Below are 22,956 nucleotides of genomic sequence, written 5' to 3' on the forward strand. Positions count from 1 at the left end.
GTATATTGTATAAAATATTTGAAACCACTGGTTGCGTTTGTAAAGGTAAGAGTACACAGCACGATCGATTGTGTCCGAAAGCAATGTTGAACGTGTAACAGAGTATTTTGTGAGTAGTCCTAGAAAATTCGTTAGGAAGGCTAGTCGCGAATTAACGATTCCAGTGACGTGTTTGTGGAGGATTTTAAGCAAACGCTTACAACTTCGTCCAAATCGTTTACAGCTGTTACAAGCTCTAAAGCCTATCGATTTCGGTTTGCGTGCTAGTTTCGCAAATGAGGATGCACCGTGACGATAAAGACTTTCTTTATCGAGTCGTATTCAGTGACGAATCAACATTTCATGTTAAAAGTAAACATTCATAATGTGGGTATCTGAAGAGCAGAAGATGCTCACAAAATATTGCAGTGTGAATGAGACTCCGCAAAACTGAATTTTTTTGTCCCCTGTCACAACAGCAACTTTTCGAGCCGTTCTTTTTCGCGAAAGCATGTGTGTCTGGAACGAACTATCTTGATATACTACAACTATGGCTCTTTCCTCGATTGCGATATGAACTACAGAACTTTATTTGAAAATAAGATGGTACGCCTTCTCACTTCCATAAAACTGTACGTGATCAGTTGAATGAAATTTTCCCCGACTGCTGGATCGGTCGCCAATGATCGGATGACAGGGCTTGTTTGGCGTGGCCTCCACGTTCTCCCGATCTTACTCCGTGCGATTTTTTCTTTGAGGGTTTGAATCAAGTGTATGTGCCACCGTTACCGGCAAACCTACCCGGCTTGAGACACCGGTTGACTGACTTTAAAACCCTGATATTTATTTTGATACACACTATTATATACAATGCCTGAATTCTTCGAAGGAAGCTGTTTAATGATTTATATTTAATTTTTATACCAATTCGAGTTACAAAAAATGAATTATATTTAAAAATTATTTAGATTTTATATAAACGAAAGGATCTAGAATTTTTTTTTTGAAAATTTTATGCGAGTTATTATTATTATTTTTTTTATACAAATGCAATAATATATATACCGAGTGTTTCTAAAATGGTGGGCTGGTTATAATTTTTCGGATTTATATTAATGTGATTCATGTATGTGAACTTGAGATGTAAATTTTTATATAAAAATAACAAAATGGCGGACAGGGCTAGAACGAGGGAGAAGTTGCCATTTTTCCTAAGGTTTTTTTTTTGTTTAGTTTCACAAAAAAAATTTGAAAAAGTATAGCCATCTGACGATTTTAGAAACTCTCTCATTCTCTCTCTCTCTCTCTCTCTCTATATATATATAAATATATATATATATACTTGAATAATATAATATATTTATACGCCTACTATTGTCTGTATCAAAGTTGTTAAATATTTTACAAACATCTTATTAAAATCTCCTAGAGAAAAGTACTTTTACTTTTATCTTTCGTTTTAAAAGCAAAAAAAAACTATTTGCAATGATACTTTCATAAATATTCCTTATTTATTATATATTCCTTTTATATATATATATATATATATATATATATATATATATATATATATATATATATGAGAAAAATAAAAAAATTATATTTTTGTTTTAAATATGATACGTGCGTGATATTAACTGATTCAGAATGTGTTAAAATGGCATTTCGTGTTAGCAAACGTGAGAATTTTTTAAGCATAAATAAACCTCATCGCTTCTGAACACTGCCAACATGAAGTTAATAGACTTCTGTCATTCATCGTTAAGTAAGGATTATATGTTTTTTTTTTGTTTTTTTTTAATTTCCATTATATTTTGTAATTTGAAATTTCACTTATTTCATACAGTTTATGATTAACATTTAAAAAATTGGTCTCATATTAAAAATTATTTCAAATTGACAATTAGATTTTAAAAAATGTATGCGTTTAACTGAATGATCGTAATTTATCTGTAATTATTATTATTATTAATTAAAAATGAAATAAGCATATTTTTGTAGTTTAAACAAGCTTCAGTTTATTTTTATTTTTATTTTTTATTTTTTACTTAACTATACACATAGATACCATAAAATTATAAATAGGAAAAAAATGTAATATTACAAGGAATTTTGTTACGTGATTTTCTGTAACCCACAATGTTTTTTTTTTCATGTTTGTCCTCAAATTTTGCATCCGTAATTTAACATCTCACTACAAACAGTGCTAGTGAAATACTGACGAACAGCTGTTTAGTCGTCTACTATGTTGTGACGTCACCGGTGAGCGGTATAATTAAATAAATGAATAATATTTAAAGTGTAAAAATGTATTTAAAGTTGCCGCTAGTACCACAATACCGGTGGGAATAAAAAAACGGTATGCGCACTCGCTTTAGTTAGAATAATTGAATTAAATAAACGAAAAAATATTATTTTTAAATAAAATGACAAATATTTTTAATTAAATTGTATTTGTGTGTGTGTGTGTGTGTGTGTGAGAGAGAGAGAGAGAGAGTGAAAGAGAGAGATTGAGAGCGCCATGCATCAGAAAAATGACGGGAAAATCCTACAACTGTGTTGTCAGCCTTTTTTTATTCATTGTCATTGTTGAGTACATATTTCCAATCATTCCAATGCAAATTAAATGCAGATAGATATCAGACCATGAATTTTAATGAGAAAAAAGCAACTATTCTAGGTTTTTTCAAATATAAACATTAAGAAAATAATAAAAACGATTTATGAATACTTTAAATTTCATAAAAATTAAGAAAACCTTTTTACGTGATTATCTCATAAATCATACTATTAAAAAAGTTAATTTTTTTAACTTGTTAAAACAGAACTAAATTTATGGTATGTAAATAACTTATACTACGATGTTGGTTCAACTCATAATAATACTTATATTTATTTAATTTTTTTCACGCCCATTTTCCCAATTTTTTCAAGTTTATTTGGAAGGGATTGGCGGTAATGTTACAGCTGGACCTTCTTCAGATCCCAGCATATTTATTATACTACTACTGGAATATGGTATACAAATTTGTAGCATGTCATATTTTTCAAATTAGAATTAAAATCTAGAATTACTTAGGTATTGTTTATTTATTTATTTTTTAATTAAAAAATGAACAAAGTAATTTTAGGGGGAAAATTATAAGATTAAATTTTTATTTAGTCACATAAGAAAAAAAATCTGCCCGAGAGTAACTAAATAAAATAAATTTAACTTTACATTGACGTACTTGAATGTGTTATGTGTGTGCGCGTGTGCGTGTATATACAAAGTAACATACTTTACTATGTATTCAGGTGTTATGTATGCAAATTCTTTTAACCATTCAGTAATACAAACTGTCTTTTAAAACAGCTATTCTATTTTATTAGAAAAAAGAATGAATACATTTTATTACAACTACGTCAGTTTCCTGGTTAATCAGAAAGTGCATCCGGATAGCGTGTTTACATGCACGAATATTATTTCTATTGCACCTTAGATGATTCTTTTTTTTCTTTGAATCGCATGGGGAAACCTAAATAACCGATTTTAATAAGGACGAGTTCTTGGTGCGACTAGAGGGCAGTAAACGACCTGTTCAGAGAATTTGGCGAGGTCAGATAAAGGCCGAACCGTTGTCCATAGCCCGAGGATATAGGTTCGGAAGATCTCGGCAACGTTCGGCCAGTAGCCGTGGATTCTGTAATAATAATTACCGTGACACCCAGTTGCCCTATAACAAGATTACAGTATTCTACTATGCCCATTATATCTTCCGTCATGTTAGGAAATATTAACGTTTTTATAAAATTTTCCCTGTGTTTTGTAACGTTTGATTTTCTCTTATGGAAAAAATACATGTTATAATTTAAATAAATAATTTTATTTAAATAAAAATGAAAGAAATTTACAAATAAATTCCTTTAAAATAGAACGATATTAAGATACATGCGTGATATTATTTGGGAACTTCCGTATGTATATGAAAGAAGAAATGTTAAAACTAAATTGCAGTTGCCTTGAAAACTGCCGTTAATTTTATTTTTTAGAAAGGCTTACATTTTATCGTTAACATCTGTTACTTGCAGACATGTAAAGTTATGTTTACTATTTAATATATTAAACAGAAATATTATGTAACAGTTCATCGTCATTCTGAAAAAATAATCTTTTTTAATTTCTTTAAGAATTTGATATTTTTCATATAAACCCTAAAAACGTTAAAGTAAAAATAAATATCAATTTTCCTTGTCAAGTTAAATTTTTTATTAAATTCTCCCAGTTTGTTGTTATTCTTACTTAAGTGTTTCTGTATAAGTAGTTATACAACCATTACCTCTACCGAGTTGTAGCAACTTATTGTTTTATAACAAAAAGAGATGTATTAATTTGTTGTTTATATTAACTTTCCAGCCTTTGATATGATTACGACACGTGACAAATACTTTAAGTAAAAAAAAGTTGCTTTCTCAACTCGTGATTATTTTTTCAATATACATCACGTCCTTGTGACAAACAGACTTAATATCTCACTTGTATAGCTGAATATCACCAGAATTTCGTTGGGAATTCAGATATGCAATCGGCTTAGAGAAGAAAAAGATGAGGGGGAAATTATTTCAATCCTTATTTTCACTAGTAAACCTGGCACGAGTGGCTTATATTTACTGAAAATTATTTTATTCATTTTACAGAGTGACTTGTTATTCTTGCCAAATCGCCTGTAATAATTACTGTTAGGCATTTTTCATAAATACATCGATCATTTTGCAAATAATTTGTAATTTTTCAAAATATAAGTTAGTTTATTTACGATTGCCCTAAAAGGTGTATAATGTATTTAGGTTGTATGTATGTATGCTCCACGGTAGCAGCTCAGCGGCTGAACCGATTTGTATGTATGACCAAGCGTTGGAATCCTTATGTTACCGAGAGTATCATAGGCTATATATATATATATATATATATCGCCTATCCGACATATATATATGTCGGAGAGGCAAGGAGATTTGTCAGGGATTCAACGTTTTGTGTTTCACTCATTTTTATTATTACAAGTGGAGAATATATAAGATTATAATAAAGTTCAATTAATAAAAATGAGTAGATAACTCGTACAATGAAATAATTACAAATGATAATTATCACTTATCAATAACTCAGTAGTACACGAATTATAATATAAGATTAATTTAATTTAGAATTCAAATAATATTAAAACAACTTGCGATAGACCGAGGCTCAGGGAAATAACGAATTCGCGAACACCAGGACGTCTGTTCGATCTGGGTTCCAAAGCAAGACTGCCTTTTCTCAATATTCTCAAATAATATGCCTACTGCATATTTCCTTTTCCTTATTAATTTTATGATACCCCTATCGTCCTGGGATCCCGACTACGTTGACAACCATGTGCCTACCTAGGCCTAAGCCTACCGCAATAAAACAATTTAAACCTTATTTTACAAAATATTATAAGTAATAGTACATTTCTTAAAACTACTAAAAATACAGATATTCTAAAGAATATTCTCATCGTTTTGTCGGAAGATACTCCACTGTACTTTATTCTCCGACATACATAAATAAATAAAACCGGTATAGCGAGCCTGAGTAACGCATCCCTACCAATTATTATGGACGTATAATAATTGCAGAAATCCAGAAAGGGACAAAAAGAATAACACTTTTTGTAAAGTATAGGTCCGTTTACTAAATGTCCTTTGTTATACTGCCGGCTAACAAACAATGAACACCTGTTGTACGGTGAGAAGAGACCAGGTTTGGAATTCATGGGAACAAAAACCTCGGTCAACTGTTCTAACGTTTCAATTTGGTAAACGGTAAACAGGTAAAGAAGCTAGCAGTATAAATAGCCTAGTAAGATCAGCTAAAAAAAGAGTACTATTAGAACCGATCTGCGAGTCATTAGGCGTCAGTCCCGCAAGGGCAGTTCTGCGAGGAGAGGCTGCGAGTTGTGTGGGTTCGGCGGAGTTCTGCGAACGAGTCCAGTGATACGTTACAACTTCGATCCAGCGAGAAGTCATAGGTGTGTGTCTGCAACACGTCAGTCCAGCGAGGAAAGTCTTGAATTCTGTTTGGTATGAGTAAGATGACGTAATGAGTAATTCCAGTAAACCAGAAATACTATCAGTGATTTGCAGTAAAACTATAAGTTATAAGTGAAAGAAATAATGCAATAGACTGTTAGGGTAGATAGCAAAGTTATTTGCAAGTGAACATTGTACGGTAATTTGTTATTATGACTAGTGGTAGAAAAGGGTAAGACTAACGGTTTCTTTTGTTAATGGGTCTTAATACTAGTTTTCTGTTTATATACCTGTAATAGATTCCGATTATTTATTTTGTACTCTTGTGTTATGCGTAATCTGTATTTATTTACTATTGACATTTCTGTCACTATTTGATGTGTATTATTTTGATTGTTGTTCTTTACTGATTACGTTATTTATTTTGCTCTTTTTTATGTCATACTTACTGTTTTGATTGTTATGTTTTTATGTCATGTAATTATCGTTTACTTCTATTATCCTGACTATTATTTTTATCCTAATTACTGCATTAATATTTGTGTTTACTAATTGTTTTATTATTGTCAGTTATTATTATTATCATTATTGTATTTATCACCACTGTTATTATTATTAATTTGACTGGTTGTAAACCAGTCAACAACCCCTCAACATCCTGATCGAGCCGCGGAACAAGCGAAAATATATATATTTATGCAAATGATCCAAAAGGAAAGAAAAATAATGTGTAAACTGATTCTAGAGCTTGAAATAAAGAAAATAAAAACATATATCCGAAAACGCTTTGTTATCGAGTTACGGCTAGCGAAAAATTTTGCGGAGATTTAAGATTTCCCGGTAAAATTTCAGTATATTAAGGGTATACGTAAGGGTTTCTTATGTTTTTTGTTCTAAAAAATCAAATAAAATAGGTCCCAGAACTGTATTTTCCGTAGTCTTTACGATATCCAACGTAAAACAGAAAAATTCGGTGACAAAAAACCCTTTTTAGGTTTGAAGTAAAATAACTTTGTTAAATGATTAATAAATGCGTTAATTTTATCACTAAAACGTATAGAAAATTTTATTCAGAGAAAATTGATTTAATAAAGTCTATGAAAAACAAGAAAAAAGTCAACAACTTTTATCAATAACAAACTTTAAAAAAAATCCAATGTATTTGTAACAATTAAAAACAGCTGTTTTTAGTACAATAAATTTAGACCTTTGACAAATTAAAATATTTAATTTACTTTTTAAAAATCCTCACTGTGGCTTATACTCTAATAATTTATTACACGACTGCCCAAAAAGAAGTGTAATGTATTTAGGGTATATGTATGTATGTATGTGCATGTTTGTTTGTTCCACTGTACAATCGGTTTAGCACAATGGCTAAACCGATTTAGACCCCGTGTATGAATTCTTATGACCCCGTGTTGGAATCCTTATGTTTAAATAAATTCAAAACTATTGAGAAAAAATTATGCTAGTATAAAATTGTCACACGTTCCTAAACTATCCTGCATTAAAGACCAATGTTTGTCAAGCTGTGTTTTTTTGGCGGTCGTGTTTTTTAATATGTATCTCTTGCTTAAATGATTGCATTCTCGACTTACTTTGGCAGTATTTCATTTTTTAACGACTTTTAATTTTCTTTTTTTCAGAACGCAATGTTTGTGGCGAGAAAAACAGTAAGTAGAAAACTAATTAAAAATACCAATATCAAATAAACATTAACTTTAATTATGATATAATTATTTCTGCATATTTATTGTGAAATTATTTTTTTATTAATAATAAAAAATTTGTTAATATTAAAAAAATTGTTTTTCAGTGAATTTCTAAATGAAACATACGAAAGCATTATTAGAAACAATTTTTAACTTAAAAAAAGTGTTTGTTCTATCCTTAAAAATGATAAGAGTTATTATGATACGTGAATTCGGCAAAATTTTAGTAATTTTGGCTTTAGAACCCGTAAGAGTATATTGTGTTAAACCCGTCTGTGATTGATCGGAGGATGCCTTCTTATCCAATCAAGTTGTAATGGGTATTTCTTTATTACTATTTTAATATGTAAAATGCAGTCAAATATGGTACAGTTTTCATCACTATCCTGAACACAGTTGGTATGAAATGAAATAAATATACCTTTAATTCTGATCGATACATAAAAATATGTTAAATTGATAACGTCAGGAATGAATAGGTATGATATACCGCGCATTAAAAAAATCCCTTTCGGCATACTGGAAGGCGGAGGTAGGTTTTACCGGTGCTAAGTAGGGGATGAAAAAGATTTCACCTTAAAGTTAAGAAAAACTTCAAATTTACTCAATACGATAATGGTTGCATGTGAAAAAAATCTTACATGTTTAGTAGCATACTACAAGTCCCATTTTCTTACAATTCCAGCAACATTTTGGTAATCCCTTGCTCTAAGGGTTGGTCATATCACAAATTTATAATCGCCGGTCGTACCATATGAAGTCCTCCGATTCGCTCAACATTGTTATCACTTTTTGACGTTGACGGTCTTCCAGAGCATGGATCGTCCGAAATTGATTCCCGGGCATCTGAAAATGCTTTAAACCATCTAATTATTTGGGCTCGTGACAAGCGTCATCTTTATACGTCCTTTTCAATTTTGAAAAACTTTCAGTAGCATTCTCACCGAGTTAAACACAAAACCTGATTGCACAAAGTTGCTCATAATTAGTATCACTGATTTTTGTAACGCACAAAAAAAACTCGTTTACAAAGAGTTTGTTTACTCTTACGTGACAAAAATATTAATACCCAATATAAAAGCACATATTTACTAGTAACTACAGTAGTACCACTCTGGTTACAAAAAAATCTAGTCTTATTACTTTATTTACAGACTTCGAAAATGCAAGTGATATTTACAAAGAATAAATTTCTATGAAAGACAGAAGACAAGAAGTTGGAGTTACTGTTCTGTTTTATTTCAGTGCTAACCAAATACTCGGAATAAAGTTTGGAGCGGTATGCCGGAAGGTTATCGTAGTGTCCATTATAGGCACAGCTTCTTGAGAGCTTCGACAACTTTAAGGAGACATCCCTCGGTAACCGCTTCCCTAAAACTGTCCTGAGTTTCCAACATAACTCGCCTCTAAAACTCCTCTCATACAAAAAAATACTGCCACCATTCTCTTCTTCACTGATCTCTCTCTTTTTCTGTTTAGTCTCCGGAACCACAGTAAAGTCAGAGGATGAATGAAGATGATTTATGTGAATGTATATGAAGTGTAGACTTGTACAGTCTCAGGTTGACCGTTCTTGAGATGTGTGATTAATTGAAAAAGAAAAACCACCAAAGAACACAGGTATCCACGATCTAGTATTCAATCTGAATTTTCAAAAAGCCATGGTAGTCTCCTCATCATCGGAATACATACTTTGTTCTGAGACTTGATCGGGACGTTATAATATTACAGCCAAGTTTTGTCACCTTTCACGATAAAGTTCACATAAGGAGATTTCCTATTTTTAAACCTTTTCAGTATTTCACGACATTATGAAACACGACGTGCCATCTGTTCGTCGGTCAAGTTATGTTATCTAAATAGTACAGAGATTTCTGACTTAAAGGTGATCTCGCAGAATAGCAGGAACTGCTGGTACAGTAATGCCCAAAGACAGTTCTATTTGGCTGTATATCACACGTCTGTCTTTCTCAAGCATTTTTCGTGTTTCCCTCAGTCACAGATGAAGATGATCGATTTGAACTTGGAGCGTCCTCAAGGCCAAATTTTCTCTCTCACACTCTCGGTTTCACCTAAATATTTTTGTACGATGAGAACAATTCTCTTTAACCATAGGAGTCATTTCCTCTAAATATTGATCAACACTTAACCCACGTGAAAAATTGTAGCCCAAAATTGCCCGGTATTTAGTTTTCGACCACGACGACATTATTACCTCCTTTCATTAACACAGCTGAAATGCAAATGATCGCGAAACAGTGACTAGAGCGACTACAGTACAGTTTGGGACGTGTCTAATCATGCATTAATAGATGAATTCGTCTGTGATGATCGGTTACGTCGTTTGCAAAACTTTCCAAGCGCCCTTTGTGTAATTAACTTTATTACAAAAGGCAAATTTCTAAAGTTAAAAGTAAATTACGTTCTGCAATTTTTACTATGGTAATATATATTATCATAATTATGATAATAAATATGTATATGTATAGAATTATGATAAAAATGCAGACTGGCTTAAAAAAGTGCGCACAAGATTCAGAACAGGTGCTTCACTCGAGATAAGGAATGGATATTCATTCTTAGCTATGTTTATTTTTCCTTTACATGCAAAATATCCTTGAATATATTATTCCTAAACATATTAATATATTATGTTCCTTAATTGTCAAATATATATATATTGAAATCATTTTGCCATTTTAGCGACACCCGAAAAAGATTAGTTGTCGATAATCTAACACATTAAATAATATTACAAAAATTTTTAAAAACCTGCTTTGTAATTTTTAGTCATAATTTAACAAATTATTACCATACATTGCATGAGTTTAATTATCAGTTTAATTTGAATTTCAAAAGTTAACTTCATGTACTGAAAACCCGCATAGCCGTTTTGTAGATTTTGCAATTTTTTACACCCGCACTGTTAATTTACTCCCGTACGACGGGATGTTTGTAAAAAAAAATAGTGGAATTATGAATTGTCAACCGATCTTAGTAACTATACAAAATTTCATCAATCGGCAATGCCAAGAAGTATGTTAAAAATTAAGGATAAAAGATTTAAGGATAAACATGAAAAAAAACATTGTGAGTTAAAGAAAATCAAGTAAAAAAAAAAAACACTGTGGTGCGAGTGATAGAGTCTCGGCCTTTCATCCGGATGTACAGGGTTCGAATCCCGGTCACACATGGCATTTTCACACGCTACATTTTTTATTCATCTCATCCTCTGAAGCAATACCTAACGGGTTGTCCCGAGGTTAAAAAGAAAATATAGTAGCCGTCCAAGTCGAAATGAATTTCATTGTAATTTATTTCATTGTAGAAATAAAATTACCAAATGACATTCATTCCAGGTTTTGTCGATAAGTTCGGTAATTATATTTATCATCGTAATATATATTATGTAATTTTAAAACAAAAATATCTAATTAAATTACTAACTGAATAAAATTACGATTCAATAGATTAATTTATTATTAAATTATTTTTATAATTATTAACTAATCTAATGTTAAATGTTAAGTATATAATTCGATGTAAAATATTGTCGTTTTGAATAATTTTATTTATTATAAATACGCTCATTCAATAGTGTACTCCATACATAAATGAAGTTATCGTATTTTATGCGAACGAATAGATATTTATTACCCTTAAAGCAAAACATAAAGCTATTTGAACTATTATAATATAAATAAATAAGACATACATATATAAAATAATTTACAGGTTGTACACAACGCAATTTGCACAGATAATTGAACACAGCAAGGTCACAGATTAGGTTATCAGTTGTCCTTTATTGTCATTCATTCCTTTAAGAAATTAAAATTTTATTTTATTTATGAATAAACTTTATTTGTGGGAGACTTAGACGACTAAATAAATGAATGGGTGTTCAGTAGGCTGTCACTAGCTCCCACTCGTTTGGTGTTTTACTTTAATACATGTTTACTTGTTTCCAACGACCTCAAAGTTGTTTACAAGGACGATCAGTGTTTTATTTTCATGTTCTTTTAGCTTCTTTTTTTGATACATCAGGTTTGGATGTAATTTTTTTTGTTGTTTTGTATTTGATCGAAATAAAGTAATATTACAAAAAAAATATATTAAAAAAATTAAAAAAATAAAATTTAATTAAAATAAATTAAATAAATTAAAAAAATATATAAAAAAAAAATATATTAATAAACATTACAATGGGTGTGGTGGATTGTATGATTATCTAAGGTAAATAGCATTGAAATATGACGTGGATATTCCTGTACCATATAATTGATTTAAGAAGAGCAGATTACCTAATAATAACTCAATACCTGGATCATAGAAGCGCCAAACAGTGTGATTTTTAGCAGATATTTATATGGAAATGTAACATTTTTTAAATCAAATATTTAACATATATTGTCGACCAGCTCATTTCTTTTGAAGTACGTTTAGTTAAAAACACAACAGCGAATTTAATGTGTAATTTTTATATGTATTTTGAAGTCTGGGGGGAGTCTACTCAAAAACCTTTTTTTTTGAACTGGGAATAGGAAAGTTATATATACTTGGTCAGTTAATTTAGATTACTGTGAAGAGTTCTCTTCTAAATTTTTAGATAATTACATTTACTACTTAAATTTAAAATATTTATTATTTAATTTAAATATAATATTTTTTCGTTTATTTCATTTAATGATTCTAACTAAAGCCATATTGATAACAATGATTCTACGCCCATACCGAATTTAAAACGCGGGGGTATGTATAATATTTAATGAAATTGAACGTAAAGTGGAGAACATGAAAACAGACACAAAATTGCAACATCAATTTTCTGCCATAACTCGGCTATTTGCTAACCGATTTTAAAAAATAAAATGTCATTTTGTTCAAAATAAAAGGCTTAATAATTCAGAAGAAAGAACATACATTTTGATAAAACTAATATTTAAAGAGTTGTAACGGATTGAAAAATAAACATACGGCCATTTTGTAATTTGCAAAGGTATTTAAGTCCTGATTTCTTTTGCTATATTTAAAACTTTTTTACCAAGACACTTAACAAATATTAATGTGATTCCTGAATTCGAACTTGAGATATAAAGTTTTATACAACAAAAAAATGGCGGACATTGGGAGAACAAAGGAGAAACTGCCATTTTTCGTAAGGATATTTTTTGTTTAGTTTTACAAGTAGAATCCGAAAAAATATAGTCGGCCGACGATTTTAGAAACACTGTATGTGTGTGTGTGTGTATATACATCTCCGTAATTTTAAATTGTTTTAAAATGTTTTTTTAATTCCACGTAAAACGTTCTGATGAAGCAGATATTTATGCAAAAGTACTCAAAGGAGATTTTTTACAAAGAAAAAGTAGTAAAGCAAGCAATTAATTTTAAAAATACAAATAGTTGTTGATTATTAAAAAAATTGTGTAGTCTCTTTTAATAGAAAAGTAATCTTAAAAAAAAAACTCTTTCAAAAAATCTTAAAGTTTTGCTTAAACTTTAATAAAACTTAGAAAAAATGAAGATTAATAAGTCTAAAGCAATAAAAACCTTTTTATCTGTATCTTTTTAAAAATGTTTTATATCAACATAAAAAAAAATTAAAGAAAAAACTACGATCGTTTTTACTTTCTCTTCACGCTATTACTACTGTAAATCGTAGAGTACTAATTTATATTTGGGAATAAGAAAAGGAGGCCTAATTTAATGTATTTAAAGCAGAAATAATTGCAGATTCAGGTGATATTCTAATTTTATCAGCTTTCTATTTTTTTTCTTTTTTTTTTAGTATTTTAGTAAAAATATAATGGTTTAAATACCAGCGTCATCTTTACTGTTCATTCTATAGAGTATATAATCTGTAATTTGTATTATGTAAGAATAAATTAAAAAGTTTTAGTTAGAATTATTGTTGCTGATCCTCCCCCCCCTCGCCATTAATCATACCTCCTTGCGTTATTTTACGCTTCTGTACAAGAACCATTAATTCCTGTAGTTTAAGTAATTTAGACAGTAGAGAGTAAAGAAAAAGATATCTCATTGGTTTTTCTGAATTTAATGTAAATATATATATATATATATATATATATATAATTATTTACATTAAATATATATATATATATATATATATATATATATATATATATATATACACGAGTATATATTTTAGTATTAAATAATGGCCATGAAATTTTAAAAATTTGATTGTTCTCGAGCTATGCTACAAAAACAAAAATATGGAAATCAGTCAAAATGGAGTATGGTTTATTTTCTCAACGTTTCATCATGACCCAGGGACCCCAAAAAAAAGTGGGGGGAGGATATTCATACGTACTTTTACGTATATACGTGTGTTACTTTGTTTAAAATTTAATAACTTTTGACTGGATAAACCAATTTTGATAAAGTTTGGCACAGAGACTTATATATATATATATATATATATATATATAAGCAAATTTGTAGGTAAAGGTTTGGGTTCAATATCTCCAGGGACAGGGTAGATAGTTTCTTTGGGATCAATTTTCACAAAATTTTGCAAACATAACTCCACTTTATATTGAGCTCAGTACATACGTACATGCTTATCTTATCATTCTTTAAACATTTTTGACCCCAAATTCTTTCCTTCCACCAAAATCGAAAAAAGCTATGCTTTTTATTTATTGCATACTAGAATCCTCATCGCGGCTTCGCCCTCGTTATACGGTTACTTGCGTTTCCTGTCCCGGTCAAGGGATTTTTAGCCAATCATGGCTCGCTTCGCTCGCTCTTCTTATCTAGACAGGAGGTTCTGTTCCTTCAGTCCACCCCCTGTATACATTAAACTCGTGCTTATGAGAGTAAATTGTACAATATTAATTTATTGTTAATTTTCTTTCTTTCTTTCTCTTTATGACCCCTCCCCACCAGGAATTTGTATCACACTTCAAACCTCACGGGTAATACTACTATATAAATCATAAAAGAAAAATGTGAAAATAAATAACCTAAAACTTCTTTTACCAAATTTAATGTCGTTGTATGTATCGAGAGATATCCTCTATATCGATTTTCATTATCTATCTCGACTGTTGTCTATGTCAATATCGAATTATTGTTTTTAAATATTAAATTACTATTGAACTAATTATACTAGATAATGGATACCGGGGTTCTTTAGTGAGTTGGGTTTCAATTAACCACACATCTCAGGAATGGTCGAACTGGGACTGTACAAGACTACGTACACTCATTTACACTCATACATATCATCCTCTGAAGTAATACCTCAGCGGTAATTTCCGGAGACTAAACAGGAAAAAGAAAGAAATAACTCGTAATATAACTCCCGGGACAAATAATAATAAATTGGGAAGTTTTCAGCGAAGTTGGTTAAGTAGTTTTTGAGTTATTAGGGCACGCACACGAAATGAAGATAGACTTTTATTTATATAGATTTTTAACCAAATTTTTTTTATCTGTTACTAGGTATAGGAGTAATGCAACTCCAAAAAACAAATACGCCCAAAAATACTTTGGGGGTAATATTGGAGATGGGGAACCGATAATAGTTTAAAAATATCGATTTTTGAATTTTTTTTAAAAATCTTTATTAATAATATCAAGTTTAAATAATAATTTTTTAGTAAAAATATTACAATAAAATTTCATTATAATTCACCCCCTCCACCCTCAAAAAATTAATCTTAGCTAACATTTTATTGGCTGTACATTTTTCAAAAGAATTTTTTTTGTTTCTTCAATTTAACATATTGAACGTAGAAAAAACAAAATAATTTCTTGGAAGCTGATTTTGGTGGTAGAGGAGGAAAATAAAAATCACAAAATACGGACTTCCTGAATCTTTACTACTTCTTTTTGGTTTATTTAAATAGATAATGATAAATTTACAATAAAACTTCATCATAAATTACCCACATCCCAAAAAAGAAATTATAATCATTTTTTCAAAATCCTTTTTTTATTCATCTTTTCATGCGTAATTATTTTTCCACTATATGTAAAAATAAATAACCAATACCAGGAAAGTATTACAACTTTGTTGTCAGCTTTTTTCTTATTTTTTTTAAAGATAAAATACGATTTAATAATTGAAAATTTTTATTTCAACGAAACCAATTTAAGAAAATGCGTAACTATTTTCAAATTATTTGAAACTAATTTACGTCACTAAGAATAACTCTAAAAGTACGTAATTAAAACTAGAAATAACTAATAATATATGTTGTAATTAGATGTGCACGAATGTGTTTTATTTTTTTATAAAAAAACCTGCTATATTATTTTATTTTCAAGTCTTCATTATATTGTACGATTTATTTATCATCATTATATTTTAATTTTTTAAGAATGTAATATATCATTATAAGTAGTAAAAATATACTTACCTAATTATTCTGGTTCTACTTGATCTTAGATAAAAATAAAAGATTACAGTTTATTTCTATTAAAACCTGCTTACGATATAATAAGGAAATAATTTTGGAGAACATTTTTATTTAATTTACCATGATGGACAAAAAACTGTATATATATAATTTAGCATCTGAATGAAAAGTAATATCCAATAATACGTATGAATCACATGACCTTGAACTTCATTCCAAGTTGCACATTTTCTACCATATTTAAACGGTTTTTATTTTTTATTTCTTTCGTCTTTCTATTCACTGCTATTTCACCTTGTAATGATTTTTTTCAAACAAATCCTGTTATTCTTGTACTCATTTTTTTTTTTATTGTTTATCTATATATTTTTCATCGTTAATAATTATAGTATAGCATTTGTATGTAATACACAGTTTAAAGTATAACAAGAAACTATAATATAACAGCCTTTTCAATCTTAATCTTATTTTCGTTTGTGCGTGTACTGACAACTGATAGTTTCGTAGCTTTATAATACAATGCACGATCCCACGCATACACACACATAGATGTTAGATAAATAAACGTTTCCTCCGCGTTGATTTGGCGAGGCATCCTGAAGTGAAGTTAATGAACTTTCATTCATAACGTTAAATCTAGAATAAATTTCTGGCTTGCGAAAACTATTCAGCCAACTCTACGTAAAATTAATATAAAAAATAACCGCTTCCATTCCATTTTTTAATTATACTAGTTAATATTACTTTCATTTTTTCTGTGGTTTCTTTTTATACTTTTACAAAATTATTAAAACTATATTTTGTATCTGTCCCCCCTCACTCACCCGTTCTCACTCTCTTTCTATCTAGTGTGTGTGTGTGTGTGTGTGTGTGTGTGTGTGTGTGTGTGTGTGTGTGTGTGTGTGTGTGTGTGTGTGTGTGTGTGTGTGTGTGTGTGTGTGTGTGTGTGTGTGTGTGTGTGTGTGTGTGTGTGTGTGTGTGTGTGTGTGTGTGTGTGTGTGTGTGTGTGTGTGTGTGTGTGTGTGTGTGTGTGTGTGTGTGTGTGTGTGTGTGTGTGAAATTTAATGTTTTATATCAGAAATAATGATCTATTCGTTAAATTATTATTATTTATAAAATCTAATGTCTTATTTTAAAATAATAAAATAAAATCTTAACTAGAATTCTGTACAGAAGAATTGAGAGGAGAGTGGAAAAAGTGTTAGGAGAAGTCTAATTTGGTTTCAGGAAAAGTATAGCGACAAGGGAAGCAATATTAGAACTCTGATTAACAGTAGAAGGAAGATTACAGATAAACAAACCAACATACTTGGCATTTATGGACCTAGAAAAGGCATTCGATAACGTAGACTAGAATAAAATGTTAAGCATTTAAAAAAAATAGGGTTCAAATACAGAGATAGAAGAACAATTGCTAACATTTACAGGAACCAAACAGCAACAGTAACAATTGGAGAACATAAGAAAGAAGCCCTAATAAGAAAGGGACTCCGACAAGGATGTTCCCTATCGCCGTTACTTTTTAATCTTTACGTAGAACTAATAGTTAAGAACAATTTAGATCCGGAGTAACAGTACAAGGTGAAAAGATAAAGATGCTACAATTTGCTGATGATATAGTAATTCTAGATGAGTGTAAATAGGATATTGAAGGAACAATGAACGGTATGGATGAAGTCGTACGCAACAACTACCGCATGATAATAAACACCAACAAAACGAAAGTAATGAAATGTAGAAATAACAAAGATGGATCACTGAATGTAAAAATAGGAAAACAAAAGATTATGGAGGTAGAAGAATTTTGTTATTTGTGAAGTAGAATTACAAATATGGACAAAGCAGGAGAGATATAAAATGCCGAATAGCACAGGCGAAACGAGCCTTCAGTCAGACATATAATTTGTTTACATCAAAATTTAATTTAAACGTCAGGAAAAGATATTTGAAAGTATATATGTTTGGAGCGTACCTTTATATAGAAGTGAAACTTGGACGATCCTGAGAAGAAAAGATTAGAAGCTTTTGAAATGTGGTGCTTTAGGAGAATGTTAAAAATCAGATGGGTGGATAAAGTGACAAATGAAGAGGTGTTGCGGCAAATCGATGAAGAAAGAAGCATTTGGAAAAATATAGTTAAAAGAAGAGACAGACTTATAGGCCACATATTAAGGCATCCTGAAATAGTCGCTTTAATACTGGAGGGATAGGTAGAAGGAAAAAATTGTGCAGGCAGGCAACGTTTGGATTGTATAGAACAAATTATTAGAGATGTAGGATGTAGGGGGTATACAGAAATGAAACACTACATAAACGGCACTACATAGGGAATCTTTGAGAGCTGCATTAAATCAGTCAAATGACTGAAGAGAAAAAAAATGGTGTTTATATTGGTCAAGTAAAAAAATAATCATTTTTGTGACTTTTCTGAAAGAATGAAAATAATGTGTGCTCGCTTATCGTTAAATGGCTCTCACAAATGATTTTTGTGACCTCCTAATTTTTATCTTCCCATAATTTGAATTCATTGATCTTCTGACTTCTGTAACCCATACCGTCATATTTTATTCTTACACCGTCGTAAATTATTTATTCTTACATTTAACATTTAAAATATTTAAATGAAGTTTTAGGGGAGGACTATGATTAGTAATTTTGTTGTATTAAAGAGTTGTGAATAATAATTATTCTATATTAAAGAGCCCCCCCCCCCCCCGACTGCATTTAAATATTTTCGTTGAAAGCCAGAATCTTCTTATCTATGTAAGACCTAGTTAAAACTTAATCATTAGGCAACCTTAAGTGTCTGATATTTCTTCAACATGAAAAAGATATATTTAAAAAATTAAAACTTTGTTAAAGTTGATTGGTCACCCATTATTTTATTTAATTAAACACTGCATAACAATGTTTGGTTCTTTATTTCCATACGTTATTTCCTTTTTTTTTTTAGTTCCATTTATTATCTTTTTCTTTATTAATTTTTTTTTGTTGCAGTCGCATTTTTTTATTTTTACTTCCTTGTATGAGTTAAAAGAAGTATTGAGATGGAGAAAACTGTAGGTTTTCAAATTTCAACATAAATATTCATTTTGGCCATCCCTGAATCCATTTTGACTAGTTTCAGCATGACTTCTGTACTATGTGCCTATGTACCTCGCATAATTCAAAAACGATTAGACGTTTGATGTTGAAATTTTGGAATTAGGACTGTTATAACATCTAATTGTATTCCTCCCCTTTTTATTGCAATCAATTGAACCGAAAGTGTCCAAAAAAACCCAAAAGCCAAAAAAAAAATTGGATGTAGGACTTTTTCTTAACTGCAGTAATAATCCCTCATTGAGAGCTTCTGAACGATATATCATAAGTGGTACTTATTTTCATTGGTTCCACAGTTATAGCCAAATAAAATTTTAATTAATGAAATATTTCGATCTTACAAGGTGAAGGCACATCGGCTGGAATCAGACTTCATCTCCTCTTTTTAAATTTTTTTTTAAATTAAATATATTGCTTTATTAATAATCTCTGATGGTAAAAAAAAATTATGATAATTAATAATTCAATAATAACAATAAAAAAAAGTATATAAAAAAAATCAGAAGTTATGAATGAAATAAAATTTTATGTGCTTTTAAAAACGTGTGTATGTAATTTTATAGGCGTTCAAGGATGTAATGTGGTGTCCATATTAGATTTTTTTAGTTCGATTTATTGTCGTTTTCTTATTTCAATTTTTTTTAGCAGTCTTATTTTTTAATTTTTATAATTGTTTTATATTTTGTTTTATTTTATACGAATAGATGAAATATTTATTTTGTTATTATATGAGTTTTGATGTTGTTCTTTCTGGTATTTATATTTACTGTATTTTTAATAATTATGTTTTTTTTTGTTTTTTTTTTTAACTGAATTGTTACGGGCATCGACTGCTAAGGTCATTAGCCCTCGTCACATTCTTTAAAAGAAATTATTATCCCCATCAGGATCGTCATATGTAAGGGTGTAAAGGGCCCTTACATTTTATTTAAAAACACAAACTTCACAATAAACATTAAAACATGAAAGACAAGGACAATCACAAACACTTACGGGGTGTAAAGGACCCCAATATTAAAATTTGAGATAGGTTCTCAAAAGACCATAAACTTAAAATTAAAATTAAACTAATTAATACCATATCTTTCTTTCTTCTACGAAGTCTCATTTATAGTTTGCTTAAGCACCCTCGGGGCGACCAGAACCGCCGTTGAGCAGTATATCAGTCGTGCCAGGGTGCCGTGGCAGTTGAATCCTTCTTATATCAGGCCATAGGCATGCACGGAGTATACCCATAGCCTCGCGCCCTCAATCCACCCTTGAGGGTCCCCCATGCCATCATCGGACACACCCCACTCACTGCTCTTGAATGCAGGTGAGCCAAAATGGCCTAGGCAAGTGGGCTACCTCCCGTCACTATACGAGCCACGCTTCGAGACTCCCTTATATGTATATATAAAACTACCGCTTAGAGTATCTTTTACCACAGCTTTAAACTTCCATTTTATAGACTTTTAAGAAGTCCACTGGCGTGTAAAAATGCAACTATAGTTTCTTCATTTCCATTATCCAGATCAGCACTAATATTATTTGTAAGACGGAACCTCTTTCTGAGGTCCTCATATATGGTACACTCTTCTATTAGATGCTTGATTGTCAGTGTTTTATTACAAACACCGCACATTGGTCCCACTTCGCCGGTTAACAAATATAAATTTGTTAATCGCGTGTGACCGATTCTAAGTCTGGTCACCGCTACTTGTTCACGGCGAGTCAACTTAAAGTCGCTTTTCCATTTATAAGGAGAAGTTTTAACCGAGTTTAATTTTGTATTTAAACTCCTCCATTCAGCGTTCCACTTGTTTCTTACTATGTTGGTTAGACGGTTTTTAACATCTGCCACTCTTACAGGAAATGTATCCAAAACATCGCAGACTGTTGCCTTTCTGGCAGCTTCGTCTGCGATTTCATTACCTATAATACCAGCATGACCTGGAGTCCATACAAATACGCATCGCTGTCCTCGTTGTTTTAGTACGTATAAAATGGACAGGATGTTTGCAATTAGGACATCCTTAATGTTCTTGTTCCGAATTGCGACGAGTGCACTTAATGAGTCGGAACATATTAGCACTCGCTCTTCGCAATAGTGTTCAGTGTAGCGAAGAGCTTGCTGAATTGCAGTGAGTTCTGCCGTGTAGACACTGGCCACATCTGGCAGTCTCCAAGAGTGGGCTTCTTCATTTACATATATCGAGCATCCAACACCATGTTCGGTTTTAGAACCGTCAGTATAAATTCTAATATGTTCTTCGTAACTACTGACGGTTGCTAAAAATTCTTGCTGGATGATCACTGCTGGTTTCTTTTTTATTTCCCCTTGAGAGAGATCCAAACTTGTATTTACCGCTGGCAAGAGCCATGGCGGTATTTCTCTAGTAGAAATTGCTAGTGTCTCTGGTATAGCAATTTCATATTTTCTTCTTAATTCGTGGTACCTAATTCCGGCTGGTCTGGAATAGGTAGCACGACGTTCATATAATGCAGCCATGGGATGAATCGTAAACAATTTATTATTTATATGAGCAGGGAAAGCCCATATATTTGCTGCATATCTTAACAAGAGGATCTCTCTTCTATAATGTAGTGGCATTATTCCGGCTTCAGACATCAGACTAGCCGCCGGACTTGTGCGGAAAGCGCCTGTTGCATATCTTATTCCGCTATTATGAACTACGTCTAACTTTCTTAAGTGCGACTTTCTAGCGGATGAATATACGATACATCCGTAGTCTAGTTTAGATTGAACCAATGCTTTATACAATCTCAATAATGTCTCTTTTTCTGAGCCCCAATTTAAGTTCGATAAACATTTTATAATGTTTAAGGCTCTTTTGCATCTATCACTCAAGTCCTGTATATGTAATCCCCATGTAAGGGATTTATCCAATACTAGTCCTAAATACTTTACGCTGTCTTTATATTGTATTGGATTATTATCAATTGTCAACGCCGGACTTTGATGAGGAATTCTCTTCCTACAAAAGTGTACACAGCACGTTTTTTCTGGTGAGAATTGGAGAATTTTCTTGCAACTTCATTTAGAGCATTGATCGCTCGTTGCAATTTGTACCTCACCATAGCAGTCTTGTTGCTGGCATATACGATTGCCAGATCATCAACATAGACGCTTTTGCTGATTTCTACTGGAATGGCTAATATCAATTTATTAATGGCAATGGTAAACAAGGTACCATTGCGATGGTACCAGTCCATTGCGGTACCTTGGTTCCTTGCGGAACCAAGGTTCCGCAAGGAACCTTGCGGTATGCCATTTTCCAATATTCTTTCACATGAATATTCATTTTTGACGCGTACTTGGAAGGTACGGTCATTCATGTAGTTGCTGAGCAGTATAGGCAGATTGCCACGAATGCCCCATTCATGTAACTGGAGCATTATACCATGACGCCAGGTCATATCGAAAGCCTTCTGAAGGTCAAAGAAGACTCCGACACAATGTTTCCTTGTAATAAAGCTGTTATATATAATGTCCTCTAAGCTGATCATTTGATCAGTGGTAGAATGGTATTGTCGAAAACCTGCTTGATACGGTGATGTCAGGTTTTCTTTTTCCAAAACCCAGACGAGTCGATTATTAATCATTTTTTCCAATATTTTCCCCATAGCACACGTCAAAGAAATAGGACGGTAGCTATTGGGGTCTGTTAAATTTTTATTTTTCTTTGGTACTGGAACAACATGAGCTTTTTTCCACTGCTGCGGGTACGTTC

At 31.1% G+C, this 22,956-nt stretch overlaps 1 protein-coding gene across 4 annotated transcripts in view; it reads left to right on the top strand.

The window, feature by feature from the left end:
- Positions 1-22,956, top strand: part of LOC142318947 (uncharacterized) — an 848,641-nt gene that overhangs the window by 291,954 nt on the left and 533,731 nt on the right. For all 4 annotated transcript variants that reach the window (XM_075355629.1, XM_075355630.1, XM_075355633.1 and 1 more), the window contains exon 3: positions 7,662-7,688. In XM_075355629.1, the coding sequence (XP_075211744.1) occupies positions 7,662-7,688 (27 nt within the window). The remainder of the gene's footprint in view (positions 1-7,661; positions 7,689-22,956) is intronic.

Source organism: Lycorma delicatula, chromosome 2 (assembly GCF_047948215.1).
Source record: "Lycorma delicatula isolate Av1 chromosome 2, ASM4794821v1, whole genome shotgun sequence".
In the NCBI taxonomy this organism is placed as follows: domain Eukaryota; kingdom Metazoa; phylum Arthropoda; class Insecta; order Hemiptera; family Fulgoridae; genus Lycorma; species Lycorma delicatula.